General features: G+C 65.1%; 1 protein-coding gene across 1 annotated transcript in view; it reads right to left on the reverse strand.

The window, feature by feature from the left end:
- Positions 1–9,545: 9,545 nt before the first annotated feature.
- INTS1 (integrator complex subunit 1) overlaps positions 9,546–13,597 on the reverse strand; it is a 34,099-nt gene continuing 30,047 nt past the window's right edge. Inside the window, exons 42-46 of the mRNA XM_039876423.1 lie at positions 11,635–11,748; positions 10,684–10,754; positions 10,232–10,323; positions 10,036–10,145; positions 9,546–9,946 (exon numbers count right to left, since the gene is read on the reverse strand). Coding sequence (XP_039732357.1) covers positions 9,831–9,946; positions 10,036–10,145; positions 10,232–10,323; positions 10,684–10,754; positions 11,635–11,748 — 503 coding nt within the window. The 3' untranslated portion in view covers positions 9,546–9,830. The remainder of the gene's footprint in view (positions 9,947–10,035; positions 10,146–10,231; positions 10,324–10,683; positions 10,755–11,634; positions 11,749–13,597) is intronic.

Consider the following 13,597-nt stretch of genomic DNA (forward strand, 5'->3'; position numbering starts at 1 on the left):
AGAGCAGCCGTGCAGCCGGCGCCGGCGGGAGTGCGGCGGGAGTCCGCCCGCCGGCCCGCTCATCCACGCCACGCCACGCCCATCCGTCCCCCACGCCCCTTACTGCATCCCCGGGCACGCCGCCCAAATCCTTCTCCAGCATTGCCGCCATCCTTCTCCATGCCCCCCCCGCCACTAAGCCATGGTCCCCGGCACGCCCCGCTTCATGTCACGCACGCCCCGCCCCTCTGGAACACGGGCCGCCCCCCGCCTCCCTCCCCTCACAGCCGCCAGCCAGGGAGGGGGTCCCACCCTGGGACCCGGCCTCCTGTGCTCCCGGGAGGCTTCGGGACTGTCTTTCTTCCCAACGGCCGTCGCCCGCCGCCAGCACCACCCGCGTGCACACGCGAAAGGCGTGGCCGCCTTTCGGCCGAGGAACTGAGGCTTGCCGGAGTCACACGCCCGGGATGCGCTGGAGCCCGCCGCCTGCCTGCCGTGGTCTCTTGGGAGCTGCCCCCTCCCCACCCAGCACGGCGGCAACGCGCCGCCTGGCCTTTCACAGGACTCTGCCACCTGGGTTCCCACACCGGCCGGGGCGCCAGGAGAAGGGGGCTCATCCCTCCCGGTTCACAGAAGAGGCAGCTGAGGCTGGGACAGGGACGTGGTGGTGTGGGGTGGCCCAGCTGCAGCGCGCCCACCGGAATCTCCCTCATGAGACCCTCAGGGTCCGTTCTGTTTCCGTATCGCACTTGGAGCATTTGTGACACAGTAACTAAGGAAAAGCACCTCTGTGGGGCCCTGCGCTATCCAGGCAGCCCCTGGACACATTATCTCCGTGGAACCCTGTCTGTGATCACGTGAGGGACTGCTGGGAACAATGACACCATAAATGTAAAATGTGAGAGACCCCACCCACCTGACCGGCGAGCCCCAGAGCTTGTCCAGACAAGGCTTGCAGGGAGAAAGGTGTTTTCCTGACAGTGGCCCCCGGCAGGGAGGCGAGGTGGCTTCTCTGCCCACTTGAAGGAGCAGAAACAGGTCTCCAGCCCAGAGCCAGCACGGCTCTCTCCCACAGCTGGGCCGTGAGGTGCGGACACCCAGCTGCCCGCCAGGGTGAGGGGGGCCTGTGGGCAGGTGGCGAGCTCCCCGTCACAGGGGGCGTGCGGGCAGGCACTCGACAGGGAGCCCCTGTGACCTGGGATCGCAGCTGGCCATAGCTGCTGCCCTGAGCTGCCAGGGGTTCCCAGCGAGAGGACAAAGGGCATTGCGCCAGTGGAGCCAGGCCGGTGGCTGATTCCGGAACAGGAACCAAACTGGTTTCCTTGACCCCCACGGCAGCAGTTCAGAGAACTGGAAAAGCTGGCGAGGAAGGGAAAGGCCAAGCGGGGCACACAGGGCTGGGGACCCGCCCCCCTCGGGACGAAGAGTGGGCTTCTCCCCACTGCCGCCCCTCCCGGAATCCAGGCCCCCGTCATCTTGCCCGACCACTGGGCCAGACTCCCTAGGCTCCCTCCTGCCCTCCGCAGTCCACCCCTCCCCAGCAGCTGAGGGATCTTTCTAGAAAGCCAATCATCGGACAGGCCCGCTGCTGCTTGGCTTCCGGAGGACTCTGAATAAAGTCCTGGACCTTATCGCCTTGCAGCCTTTACCGCCCCCACCGCTCCCAGGCCTCACCCACCCACACCTGGCCTGCCCCAGGCCCTGCCCTGCCCCAGGCCCTGCCCTCAGCCACTCTTCCAAGACTCCAGCCGGCCTCGCCCACAGCCAGCCCAGGTGGTCACTGATGGCGCCTCCTCCTGCCAGGCGCCCAGGCCAAAAGCCTGGGTGGGCTCCTTGCCGCTGTCCTGTCGCTGCCCACGTCTGGTCTAGCAGGAAACTGACCACGCCCACCCGGCCCATGGCCACCTCCCCGGCCTCTCCTGGTGTAAACCTGGGTTTCTACAGAAGCCTTCTAACCATGCTCTGCTTCTGCCTTGCCACTGAGCAGTCCGTCATCAACACGAAACCTTCCGCGACGGAGCGCGAGCATGCCACCCGTGTCCCCCCAGCTCGCAGTGAGAGCGCAGTCCTTATGTTGTGCCCGCCAACCCTCTCCCAGTCCTTACCCCTCCCCCACCCCTCCCGCCACTGGCCCAGGGACACCTGCACATCCCTGCCTCAGGACCTTTGCACGCTGCCTGGACCAAATTTCCCAGCCTCCCTTGCAGGCAGGTGGGACCGTGTGACTGAGCTCTGCCAATGGAGGCAACGCATGGGCTTCTACACTCTCCACTTCCCCGGTCTGCTAGCTGGACGTAAAGGACCTATTAGGTGACAGGGCCACAGATAGAGGTGCTTGGACACTGCAGGGTCAGGCAGAGGCCACCACCGACTAGGAACAGCTCTGTTGGCCTCCGGGTGAGTGAGAATTAAATGTGGGCTGGGTTCAGTTGCTGGAAGCTTGGGATCTGTTTGTCACAGCAGCTAGCCAGCATTCTTTGCTGACTGATACACATACACAAATAAGTGCCAAGCTGTCCCCACGAAAGTGCTCCAAGGGGACACACAGTGCTCCAAGGGGACGCTCAGTGATGAAAGCAGGGCCTCCGTCTTGGTCCAGAAGGCCCAGGATGGCTTCCCCGGTGGGGACATGAGGCCTGAAGGACAAGTGGAAATTTCCGAGGCAGAGGAACCAGCAGGAGGCAGGCACAGCGATGAAGGAAGGGAGCGCAGAGCTTCGGCAGAGGAAGTGGGGACAAGGGAGCAGGGGCCAGCCAGACACCTCCCCGCCGCCTCTCCTCCAGTTTTCAGGCCCATTTTCTCATTAAAACTTAAGGCCACTCTAAAAGTAGTTCACCCTACCTACTCTGTAGTTCAAGGAGAGGATTCTGAGAAGCGGCGGGGGGGCGGACCACCTGATCAGCTAGGCAGAACCGGACTGAGGGCTCCTGGCCCCAAAGTGCCGGGGTCAGCCCCAGCCGGTGTCCTGCCCGAATGTCGCCCTAGTCTGGGCAGGACTTCAAGGCCAGACAGCTCAGATTCCCCACCTCCTGCCGCCAGCATCACCGTCGGTGATGACAGAAGGCAGACCTCAGTCCATCATGCTGGGACAGCGCTGGGGACGAGGGAGGTACAGGGCCAGAGGCGTCAAACTTTTATCCAAAAGCCAGCTCCAGCTTGCATGTCTGCTTAGCTCCTGGAGGATGCAATGGCTCCGGGACCCCTAGCGGGGTTTGCAGTGACAGGGACCGGGCACCACGCCTTGGAGCGTAGATACTTCAACTAGGAGGTTCATCCCCAAAGAACGACATTGACCAAGGCCAAGGGACCGAGCCAGAACAGAACCACTGCCTGCCCAAACACGCCGGACCTGGCAGCACCTCGACCTGCGAGGCAAAGGGGGAGAACCCAGGAGAGACAGCATGGTGCGGGGCAGGGACGGGGACGAGGGAACATGTGGCCTCGTGGCGTTTCCCTGCGGGACCTCTCTGAGCCTGAATTCACCCCAGGGGGGCTTCACCGCACAATGGCCTGCCTGCAGAACCCCTGCTGCAGGGACCTGTCACCAGTGTTCCAGGAGTGGGCCTCATGCAAATGACAGGGCTCGGGGTCAGCGGGTCCAAGCTGGAGACCTCGCTCCGGCACTGGCTCGCCTGGTGACCCTTCCCTGAGCCGCCTTCTCTTCATGGTGAGACGGCCTTTGTCCCCGGGTGCTCCAAGAGGGTGGCACCAGGGCCAGCCCGTGGAAGGGACAGAGATTGTGGCTGTAGGGGGCAGGTGCCCAAGGGGGAGGTGAGCAGAGCCCCCACAGTGGTCGCCCGCCCCCTCACCACCTGCAGAGCAAGGACGCGCCAAGGGTCCCACTGGCTTCACAGCGGACCATCCGAGGGCTGTGCTTCCTCCCCCGATTCCCAAGGCCATGGCCCCATGCAGGAGAGAGAGCTGGAAGCTGTGACACCCCATTTCGAAGGGCTGCCGTTAATTACCCAGGCTCCATGAATAACGCAGGCCGCGTCGGGTATGTTAACAGCACGTTCACGCAGCCTGCTACGGACAGGATGCGTTCTCGTCGGAGCTCCTCACCAATAATTCACGAGCCCACCCCTGTCTGGGCGCCGGGGGGACAGGGCTGGGCTTCGCCGGGGCTCGCGGGCCGCCTCCAACGGCCGCGTTGCACAACTCATTACGAACGGCCTTGCTGGGCATGTCGGACACCTTCGCGTTTCCACCCACTGTATTATTAACGGCTTCCTGAGCTGTGGCAGGCCAGCGTCGCACACGGCACCTTATAAATATTTGATCCGGCATCTATAGTCTGCCATTTATCATTTATAACGGGTTACAAAAACATTATAAAACATTTACTGCCCATTTATACATCATTTTTGGCTACCACGACGATGCGGTATAAATACATTATTAACCCTCTTCACGCCGTCACACGAACCCCGTGTGATGGGCCCGGCCCTCCAGCTCCAGTAAACAGCATGCAGGGCTGGCAGGGGTGGCCTGTGACTGTTGTGTGTCCTTGGCCACACACAGCACCTCTCTGTTCATGATGGATCAGTGACAGCCGCCCGTCAGGGAGCACTTCCTGTGAGCCAGGAACTGCTCACAGCACCCATCCCCACCCCCGAGCCCCCCATTTTACAGACATGGACAGGGAAGGTTTGGCCCAGGGGCACAGGCAGGGAGAGCTGAGCTGGCATCAGAGCCGGGGTGTCTGTCTGAGCCTCTAGCGTTCCCCGTCCGGGGTTGGGGTGAGAGCAGAGAAGGCTCCCCGGCCTGAGATGGGGCAGGACCGGAGGACACAGGGGGTGAACTCCGAGATCCAGGGTGCTCCAGGTAGGGGGCCTGGGATGGGGCGGACCTGGGTGGGGGCTCTGGGGAGGGCCCGCACGCCAGCTCTGACCTGGCAGCCCCTCAGCTCTTACAGCCACACGCTCTGCCGCTCCAAAGGCCCTTCTGGCTGGGAGTCTGGGGTGCTATCTGTAATGTCGATCAGGGACGAAGGGGCCTGAGGGGTTGGGGACCCAGTGGCCCCTCCGCAGCGCCCCAGCTCTGTGTCCTCGGGAGGCGCCCAGGAGGCTGAGGACAGCAGCAGGCTACGTGTGTGAAGCAGATGGCGGTCAGCGGCCGCTTCCTCCCGCAGTGGGGCCCTGGGCTCTGCACCAAGAAGTCCTCCCCTGGCCCAGCTCTCCTCTGCGTGTGGCCTTGGGATCAAGCCTTGTTGGGGGAGCGGCTCCCCGCAGCTTCCTCTCAGGGCTCCCTGCCTAGAGCAGCTGCACACACACCACTCACTGGACAAATGCTCACTGCGCCCTGTTCTATGTCAGGCCGCCCCTTGCTTCCCGCCGAGCCCTGGGGCTCCTCCAGGCTGGACTTCGTGGCAGGAGGCCCCAGGCTGGGCTCTGCACCCACACCCGATGGCAAGGCGAGGCCTGTGCCCCGAGCTGCAAGTCCATGAACTGAGTCCCGCCTAGAAAATGACCAATCACCCTTCGAGAGCCGCCTGACGTCCACCTGCTCTGAACAGCCCTTCCCGACTCACCCAGGCATGGCCTCGCGGGGGCCCACCCCAGGTTCTGTGGGGGCCCAGCTTGGGCCTGGCACTGGGATCAGGGATCTGGCGACAACTTGACTTCTGACTCTGTCTGCCTATCCTCCCCAGAGTGTCCCTAACAGGTCATTTTCCCAGGGAGGGCAGGGTGGCAGGCCCCGGGGGAGGCCTCAAGCCACACCCTTCTCTGTGCAGACACCTGAAATGACCCTACCTTTGCCTGTCCTGGCCCAACTGGGTCAGAGCTGTCAGTTGCTCCGAGGAAGGCGGGGGGCGGGGGGCGGTGGGGGGGCGGTCCTACACCAGGACCCCTGAGCAGCTCTGCCCTGTGTGACCTTGGGCAACTGTGGATTTCATCTGGCCATCAGCCAGCTCTCCCAGGGGAACGTGGGCACTGGCCCTGGGGAGCCCTCATGGGGAGACCCAGGGACCCCAGGCTGCCCTCCCCTCTCGGCCCTCTGCCTAGCGGGCTGCAGGCCGGCTGGCCTGTTTAAAGGTCACCGGCCCACTTTCCCAGAACTGAAAATGAAACCAGAAGGCGGTTTGTTATGAGGCTGGGAGGGGGCAGGTGAGCTCATCGCTATGGTGACACTTCACCTGGCCCCACCCCTCCCCACCTGGGAAGGAAGCCCCGTGACTGGCTGCCCTCTCACCCTGCCTGGACCTGGCCCGCACCCTCCCCTGGGGTTCCCCTCAGAGGGAAGGGGTTGCAAGGCTGAGTTGGTCTCCTGGGGAGCTCGTCAGGCCAGCCTGGACTGGGAGCTCCCTGCCACGCTCGCTGGGAGACCTACCCTCAGGGGTCCTATCGAATGTCCCCTCCCCACAGCTGGTCCCTGGGCCCAGTGGCCCTGTGGAGAGTGGCCATGGGTGAGGGGCTCAGAGGGAGGCCAGGGCATGGATCACAGCGAGACTCCGGCCACTGATCCAGCCTGGGGCTAGTGCCAGCAACCCGACCCGCACACCTCTGCCCGACCCCTCCCCAACCGCCCGCACAGCCTCCACCCGTCTGTCCAGGAATGGTTAGGGGGCTGTTCTCCAGGGGCCTGGTGTGTGCGCCCTGACCGTCTGCTCCGCATCGCTCAGCAGACTCCCCCCACCACCTGCCCGCCTGGCAGCTCTTTCAGGTGAGACACCTTTGGCTCAGAGAAGCACGATTTTCTCACCAGGTGGGTAGGTGAGTGCAGCCCCTCGAGGAGGGGAACAGGCCCGGAGAGGGGCACGAGTGAGCCCCGCCCTGCTTCCCCAAGCCCCAGCCAGGGTTTGACAAGCTGCCTGAGGGCTAGCGTGGGACAGCCTGCCACAGGGTCTCCTGCCTGGGCTCCCACCCAGGCCCAGGGCCCTGGTGGACTAGACCGGCCTCGCCTGATCTGCACGCCCCAGGCCACACCGGCTCCCTGCCCAGTCCGCTGTGGGGTGACAAGCGGCGAGACGAGGACCCAGCTGGGGGAAGGCATCCGAGCGTGGGGTGCGGGAAGCCTCTCTAGAGGTGGTGTCCCGGGGTTGGAGGCTGAGGACGAGCGGAAGCTGGCCAGGTGGGCGATGGGAAGCAAGGCTTGTGCCAAGGCCCCACAGCCGGTTTGGGCTTCGCAGGTGACCTGGCTGAGGTGCTGAGCTAGGGGAGAAGGGTCAGGATCACAAGGTTCCCACAGACGTGCCAGGCCACCCCGTCTTGGCAGCTGAGCCTGCCCTGGTCTGTGCAGGCCTGGGAGGCAGCTGGCCACTGGGGGCCAGAGTTTGGGTGAGGGGCACAGAGCAGGCTAGGCGCCCCTGAGACCCAGGTGATAAGTTGAGACACTGAGAGGGGTGCACTCAGCCCCACAGGGCAGCCTGCGCGCCCTCCTCGCCCTCACATTCACGTGCTCCCTCACCCACCGCCACGCATGCCCACTGCCCGGGGCCTGGGAGGCGTCTGCACCTGGCCTGGCCTGGCCTGGCCTTCTCCTGCACACGCCGCACGCGCCTGTGGTCAGTCAGCGGGCTCCCGCCACAGCACGCACCCCCAGCGGCCGCCTCAGCTCCCCCAGCACCAGCCGGGGATCGTGGGGCTGTTGCCTCACTCCTCGGGCCTCAGCTCCCTCGTGTGAAATGGGACAGTGTCATCGGAAGCTGCTGCTCAGCACGGCTGGGCCGGCATTCACAGTGACGGTGACGGCCTCCGGATCGCCTCGCGCACACTGGCCAGAGCCCACATGCCTGCTCTGCCCCTGCTTTCAAGCGATGCAGCGCACACGCACGTGCCAGTCGAGGGCCGGGACGGTGGCCTCCACGCTTCGTGCTGTGGTGACTGGCCGGCACGCATGGGTGCTGCAGGTGCTGCCAGACCCGCCCGCAGGGCCTGCCCACACTGGTCAGCCTGAGGGTGGAAGGCGGGGTCTCAGGGCTTTTGGAATTCCGGATTTCCTGGGGTGAGACTGAGCCCCCCTTTCCTGTGTAGTCTCCCCTTCTGTGCATGAAAAACATGCCCATACGCCTCTGTGATGAGACCAGGCGAAGACAGACAGCAAGCCCTGACGCTGGTGTAACCAGTGGGAAGGGGGTCCCAGGACCCCAAAGCCTGCCTGTGCCACTGGGCCCCTCACGCCATGGCATCCAGCCAAAATGCTCCAGGCTTGTCCTTCCTCAGTCCAGGGAGCCTGTGCCCCAGTGCCACGTGGGAATGCACCCCCAAACCCACTGGTGGCTCTGGGCCCCTGGGCAAGGCAGCAGCACGTTGGGGCTCACGGGTGTCCCAACAGCTGTTACCCAAATCCAGGTGGGCGGTGCTGTGGCATTGTGTAAGTGACATGGTGCAAAGGGGGCTTTCTGGACGTGGCAGTTCCTGGCTGCCAGGCTGAGGGCTCCACTGGGCAGGGCAGGAGGGCGCCGTGCACATGGCACCCAGCCCAGGCAGCAGGAGGGGCCTCCTGGCTCCACCCCCTGCTCTGCGGCTCCGAGCCGGCTCTTTTCTGGGCGGGGCTGAGCCTCGAGCCCCAGCGGTGGCCGTCAAGCCAGTTCTATGTGCCCGAGAACCACACAATGGGACTGAGAAATACGCCACTTGGAGGGGAACCCAAGACTCCACGGAAGGAATGGCACAGGACAGGCAGGATGTGGACACCCAGGGTCATCACACCAAGAACTTGGGGGGTGGGGAGACTGGGAGTTGGGGCCAGGGCACCCTGAGGGAAGGGCCCATAACTGGGAGGGGCTGAGCGGGGCTGCCCCAGGCTGTGCGGGGAGCAGGAGGGACTCCCGCCCCACTGAGGGCCAGTCTCCAGAGACTCAGGTGTGGCCAGGACCCATCCAGCCTCGGCCCGCCTGGGACATGGCTTCCGGGAAGGGCCTGGGCCTGGGTTAGCCACAGCACCCCTCATGGCCCCGTGCTGAGCAGGAGCCAGGTGGCCCAGGGACCCACTGCCTGAACCCCGAGAAGCCCTGGCAGAGGGAAGAACGGTGACACCTGTGTGCTGGAAAGATCCTGTGGCTGCTGTGAGTGTGAGCGGGGTAGGACGTGTCCCCCCCAACTATGGCAAGGAAACAAGCCTTTGGGACTAGCGCAGCTTGGGGGACCCAGAGCCCTCAGAGAAACCAACTTCCTGGGCACAGCCCCACACTCCCGGTGCCCTCGGGCCACACCCGGTGCCCCGGTGCCCTTGGGCAGAGCCGCCGGCACCAGCTTCCTGTACCCCTAGAGAATGGAAACTGTGCCAGGCCTTTGTCCCTTAGCCAGCTTTTGGAGACAGGTCCTGCTAGCACTGGCTTCCTGGAGTGATGCCCATAGCCAAGGGACTCAGGGCCTTGGGGGCCCTTGTGAGGGGAACACTGGTCTGACCCCCGCACCTGACCCCCGCAAGCCCACTCCCTCACACAGACTAACGAGGCCTCGTGGCTCCTACTGAAACCAAGACCGTGGGCAGAGAGCTCAGGGCCCAGGAGGGGCCCAGGAGCAAGCTGGCCCACTGGGGACAGGTGGGTGGCGGATGGGGCTCCCACTCCAAGTCCCATTTGACTGCAAAGCATCTCAGAGGTGAAGAAACCAAGCAGCCTGCGCGGGAGCTCAGAGCATTTCATTGAACCCAGCCCTCACCCTGAGGTGCTGCGACATCCTGTCCTCTGGGCTGCGTCCCCATCCCGTCGTCCCCCTGCAGGCGGGAAGCCTCAGGGCAGACGGCTCCCGCCCCCACTGCTGGCTGCAGCACCGGCCGCGGGCGGAGTGCTGCCCCTGCCCTCTCCCAGCAGACAGCACCGCTGGACCACAAGCCTTCCAAGCTCGGCCAGGGGACCCAGTGGGCAGCTGAGGGGCCTGAGCGCGCGTGGCCACGCCGTGGCAGGCTCACACCACTGCCTCCATGTGCAGGGTCCGCAGGGCCTCGGAGATCTGGGCGCTGGTGTCCACCTGGCCGTACATGCCCACCAGGAAGGCCCGGTGCAGCAGCACGGCCGCGTGCTCTGTGGGAGAGACAGACTCTCAGGCCCCGGTGGCCGCCTTCCCCGAGCGCAGGTGGGCACGGTGGGGCGGGGCGGGTGGACGGACTCACCTGGGCAGAGGAGGGTGTACTCCGGCAGGCTCCTGAGCGCCGTCTGCACCACCTCCAGGTCCCGGCTGCCCAGGCAGCACATGAACGTGGGCAAGAAGTCGGCAGCAATGCTGGAAAAGCCACGTGAGCGGTGGGCACCTCCTCGCCACGCAGGCCCCACCACGCAGGCGCCCGGGGCGGCGGGGCACGGCCTCACCTGGGGCTGTTCTGGATGGCGCGCAGGGCCAGGCTGAAGGCCAGGTCGCGGCAGGCCTCCTCCGCCGAGCTCATCAGCCGCTGCAGGTTGGTCTGTGGGGCGGGGGCGACACCGGGTGACCCTGCTGCCCAGGGCTTGAGCCCTCGACCCTCAGGTTCTTGGCCTGGAACAGAGGACCAGCAGGGTCCCAACCCCCAGGTCCCTACCCTGTCACTGGCGGGCTCTGAGACCTCCGGTCCTGTGGGCAGGAAGTGCCGGTGACCAGAAGGCTCCAGAGCAGAGGGGAGGCCCTGCCTCGGCTCCGCCCACTAGGAGCACCCAGGAGGCGGGGCTGACACATGATGCCCCCACCCGCGAAGGCTCAGCCCAGGGCCCCACGTGGCTTCTCCAGCCCAGCCTTGAAGCTCACGGCAGGAGTGGGGGTGCGCTCCCCGAGCTCCAAGCCCACTCACCGAGAAGAAGCCCAGGACCTCGGGTCTCCTCCGGGACATCTCGTCTACGTCGCTCAGAACCTCCAGCAGATCTGAGACGGGCAGAAGCAGGTGAGGGGCTGGCCCCCGCCGCTGCTCCGGGAGTGGCCCTCTGTCCCTCTGTCCCCGAGAAACCCGCAGGCAGGAGAGGCAGGCCTGGGGCAGAGCCCGCTGTGCAGCGGGACCCCTGGGCTGGGCCGGGCAGAGCTCCAGGGCGCCAGAGGGGCCCCTGGCAGCCCCGCTCCAGCTTCTGTACAGGCTTTCCAGCACAGGGCAATCACCAGGACACCGGCACCAGTGCCTCCTGGGACCTTCTGCACCATCCTTGGCACTTGGTGAGGTCCGGGAGTCCCCCAGCACTTCAGGGCAAGAAGACCCCGGAGTTCTGCTGGCTCCCCAATTCCCTAGGCCAGCAGCGCCCAACCGTGGGCGGTGGGTGACTGAGGAGCTGTCGGAGGTGCTCTCCCAATCCTTCACCTGACCTGAGGGGCCAGCCATCTACATTAGGACCAGACTCCCCAGACGTCTGCGCTAGGGCCCACTCCCCCTGTCAGCTGGCTACCCAGCCCCCATGCTTGTCTGGGGTGGGGGGTACTGACCCCAGACACACACCCAGTTCTGGGTGCTCCCCATACCACTAAGGGTGCCCAGCAGCCCAATGCTGCCTGGCCACCCAGGCCCTCGGCTTTCCCGCGACGACACCAGCCATATGCCAGTCCACTGCCAGCCCCCCCGCCACAGGTATCCCTGAAACAGCAGAGGTCCCTACCCCTGTGCCTTGTCTGGAGCCCGCTCCCCAGCATGCTGGCCTTCCCCTGCCTCTTCCTCCAGCACCCTTCTCTGCCCCCACCGTGAGGAAATGGCCCAGCAGGCACCTGCTGTTCTGGGTGTCCAGAAGGCCAGGGCCTGTGGGACCCTGACTCCCAGACTCACCCTCGACGCTCTGGCCCCGAGAAAGCCTCTTCATGTAGGGGGCCATTTCAGCCGCCGTCAGAGGGGTGGAGAGGGAGACGCTGACCAGGGGCAGGGAGCCAGCTGCACTCTCGTCTGCAACACAGGAAGCTAGTGCTACTGGCTGGGGACATCGATGTGCCCTGGAGCACTGTCCACGCAGGGCCCGAAAGGAGGCCCAAGGGGAGCGGCCCAGGAACACTCGGCAGCAAGGCCCCAGGACCCCAAGCACAAGTGAGGGCCGCCCTCGCCCAGCAGCCCTGGCCCCAAGCAGCACTGGGCCGGGCAGGGTGCTGGCGCACCGTGGGCATTCTTCAGTAAACGTGACGAAGCGACCAGCTGTGGGGAACAGCCTGGGACACTCAGCACCTTTCTTCCTCATACCTGTCTCCTGCTCTGCTCCTTTCCTGTGCTCACCTGACACATAGCAGGCACTCGATAAAGGCACCTGAGTGCTGGACACTGTGCTCAGTGTGCCCACGAAGTGCCGAGTTACACTCAACACATTTGCCAAACTGCGCAGCAAAGCGGCCGTCAGGACCAGCACCGCGTGGGGGTCACTTGCTCATGCACTAACCCCCAGCAGTGTGCCGGACGTGCTGGAGCGCTGCTGGCCCTGCCTGCGCGTGCCAGGTTACCATCAGTGCTAAGGGACACAGGACAAAGATGGGGGACGAGAACAGAGGGACTCGGCTAGCTTCCCACGGAGGAACAGGGTGCTGTGTGATCACGCCGGCCACAGTACCACTCAGGGCTACCTGCATGTACCCCCGACCCAGGCCCACAATGCCCAGGGACACCTGGGACGATCCCCGGGGCTGCCGTGCTGCTGGGGGAGGCCGGGCCGGCACCCCGTCCCAGAGCCCCGTGGCCCGCTCACCCTCGCCATCCTCGTCCAGGCCATGGTCGGCTCTGCCGTCCCTGCTGGGCAGGCTGAGCCCTGCGAGGAGGGACTTGAGCATTACCAGGTCACTGCTGTCGAAGGACAAGTCGCTGGGGAGGGAGCACAGGTGGACTGTCAGGACGCCGCCGTGGGGGGGCGGGGCCCGACGCCGGTGCGGGGGACCTGGGACGCTCAGGAGGCAGCCAAGGGAATGGAAGGGCAAGATGGCACCAGCGGGCAGTTTAGCGCAGCTCTGCGTCCAGGGCTGGCAAGCTCAGTCCGAGCCACCCCTGCTGCCTCAGCAGTATGCATTCCCGGCTGCCACCCACCTCGAGAGTGCCCCGGCCCCCGCACCCTCGCTGTCCGGGCCGGACGAGCGCACACTCACTGGAGCACGTCGGAGTGCTTCTGCAGGAAGGGGATGGCTGCCGGGGCGTTGCAGGTGATGTACTTGTGTGTGAACTGCACAAACTTGTTGATGAAGGGGGCCAGGTGGCGGGAGGACTTCCTGTAGTTCTGCAAAGGGGCAGTGTGCAACATGGAGCACTCAGAGCCCATGGCACCCTGTCCTGCTCACGCTGCGCCCCCTGGAGGCCTCACAAGGGACGCTGGGCTCCACCAATGCCACCCCCGCTGGCCACTGGGCAGTATGTTAAGGATCCCTTGTCCTTGGTGAACTTCCAGGGCAGACAAGGAGATGCCCAACTTAAGCACATGACAAGAAGGATCACAGAGTCACAGCGACTGTAGAGAAGAAAGCCTGAGCCCCGACTGAATTTCGGAGAACATGAGGTCTCCGCACGTGGGAGCTGGCTCCCAAGGGCCAGCCTGGTCCTGTCCTTGACGCGGGCCAAGGGGCTCTGCTTTCCTGTGGGGTCCCAGGAGCCCCGAAGGCCCACGGCCTGTGTCTGCCCTCGCCGCATGGCTTCGGCGGAGGGGAAGACCCCAGTCTGTCCTGGGTGGATCGGCCCGGCCGTGGGAGCAGAGGCGGATGAGCTGAATGGGACGGATTTCACAACAGTGGGGGCCGCTGGCTGAGAAGGGCGCAGGGGGAGGAGCAAG

This window comes from Pteropus medius, unplaced genomic scaffold (assembly GCF_902729225.1).
Source record: "Pteropus medius unplaced genomic scaffold, Ma_sr-lr_union100, whole genome shotgun sequence".
Classification (NCBI taxonomy): Eukaryota; Metazoa; Chordata; class Mammalia; order Chiroptera; family Pteropodidae; genus Pteropus; species Pteropus medius.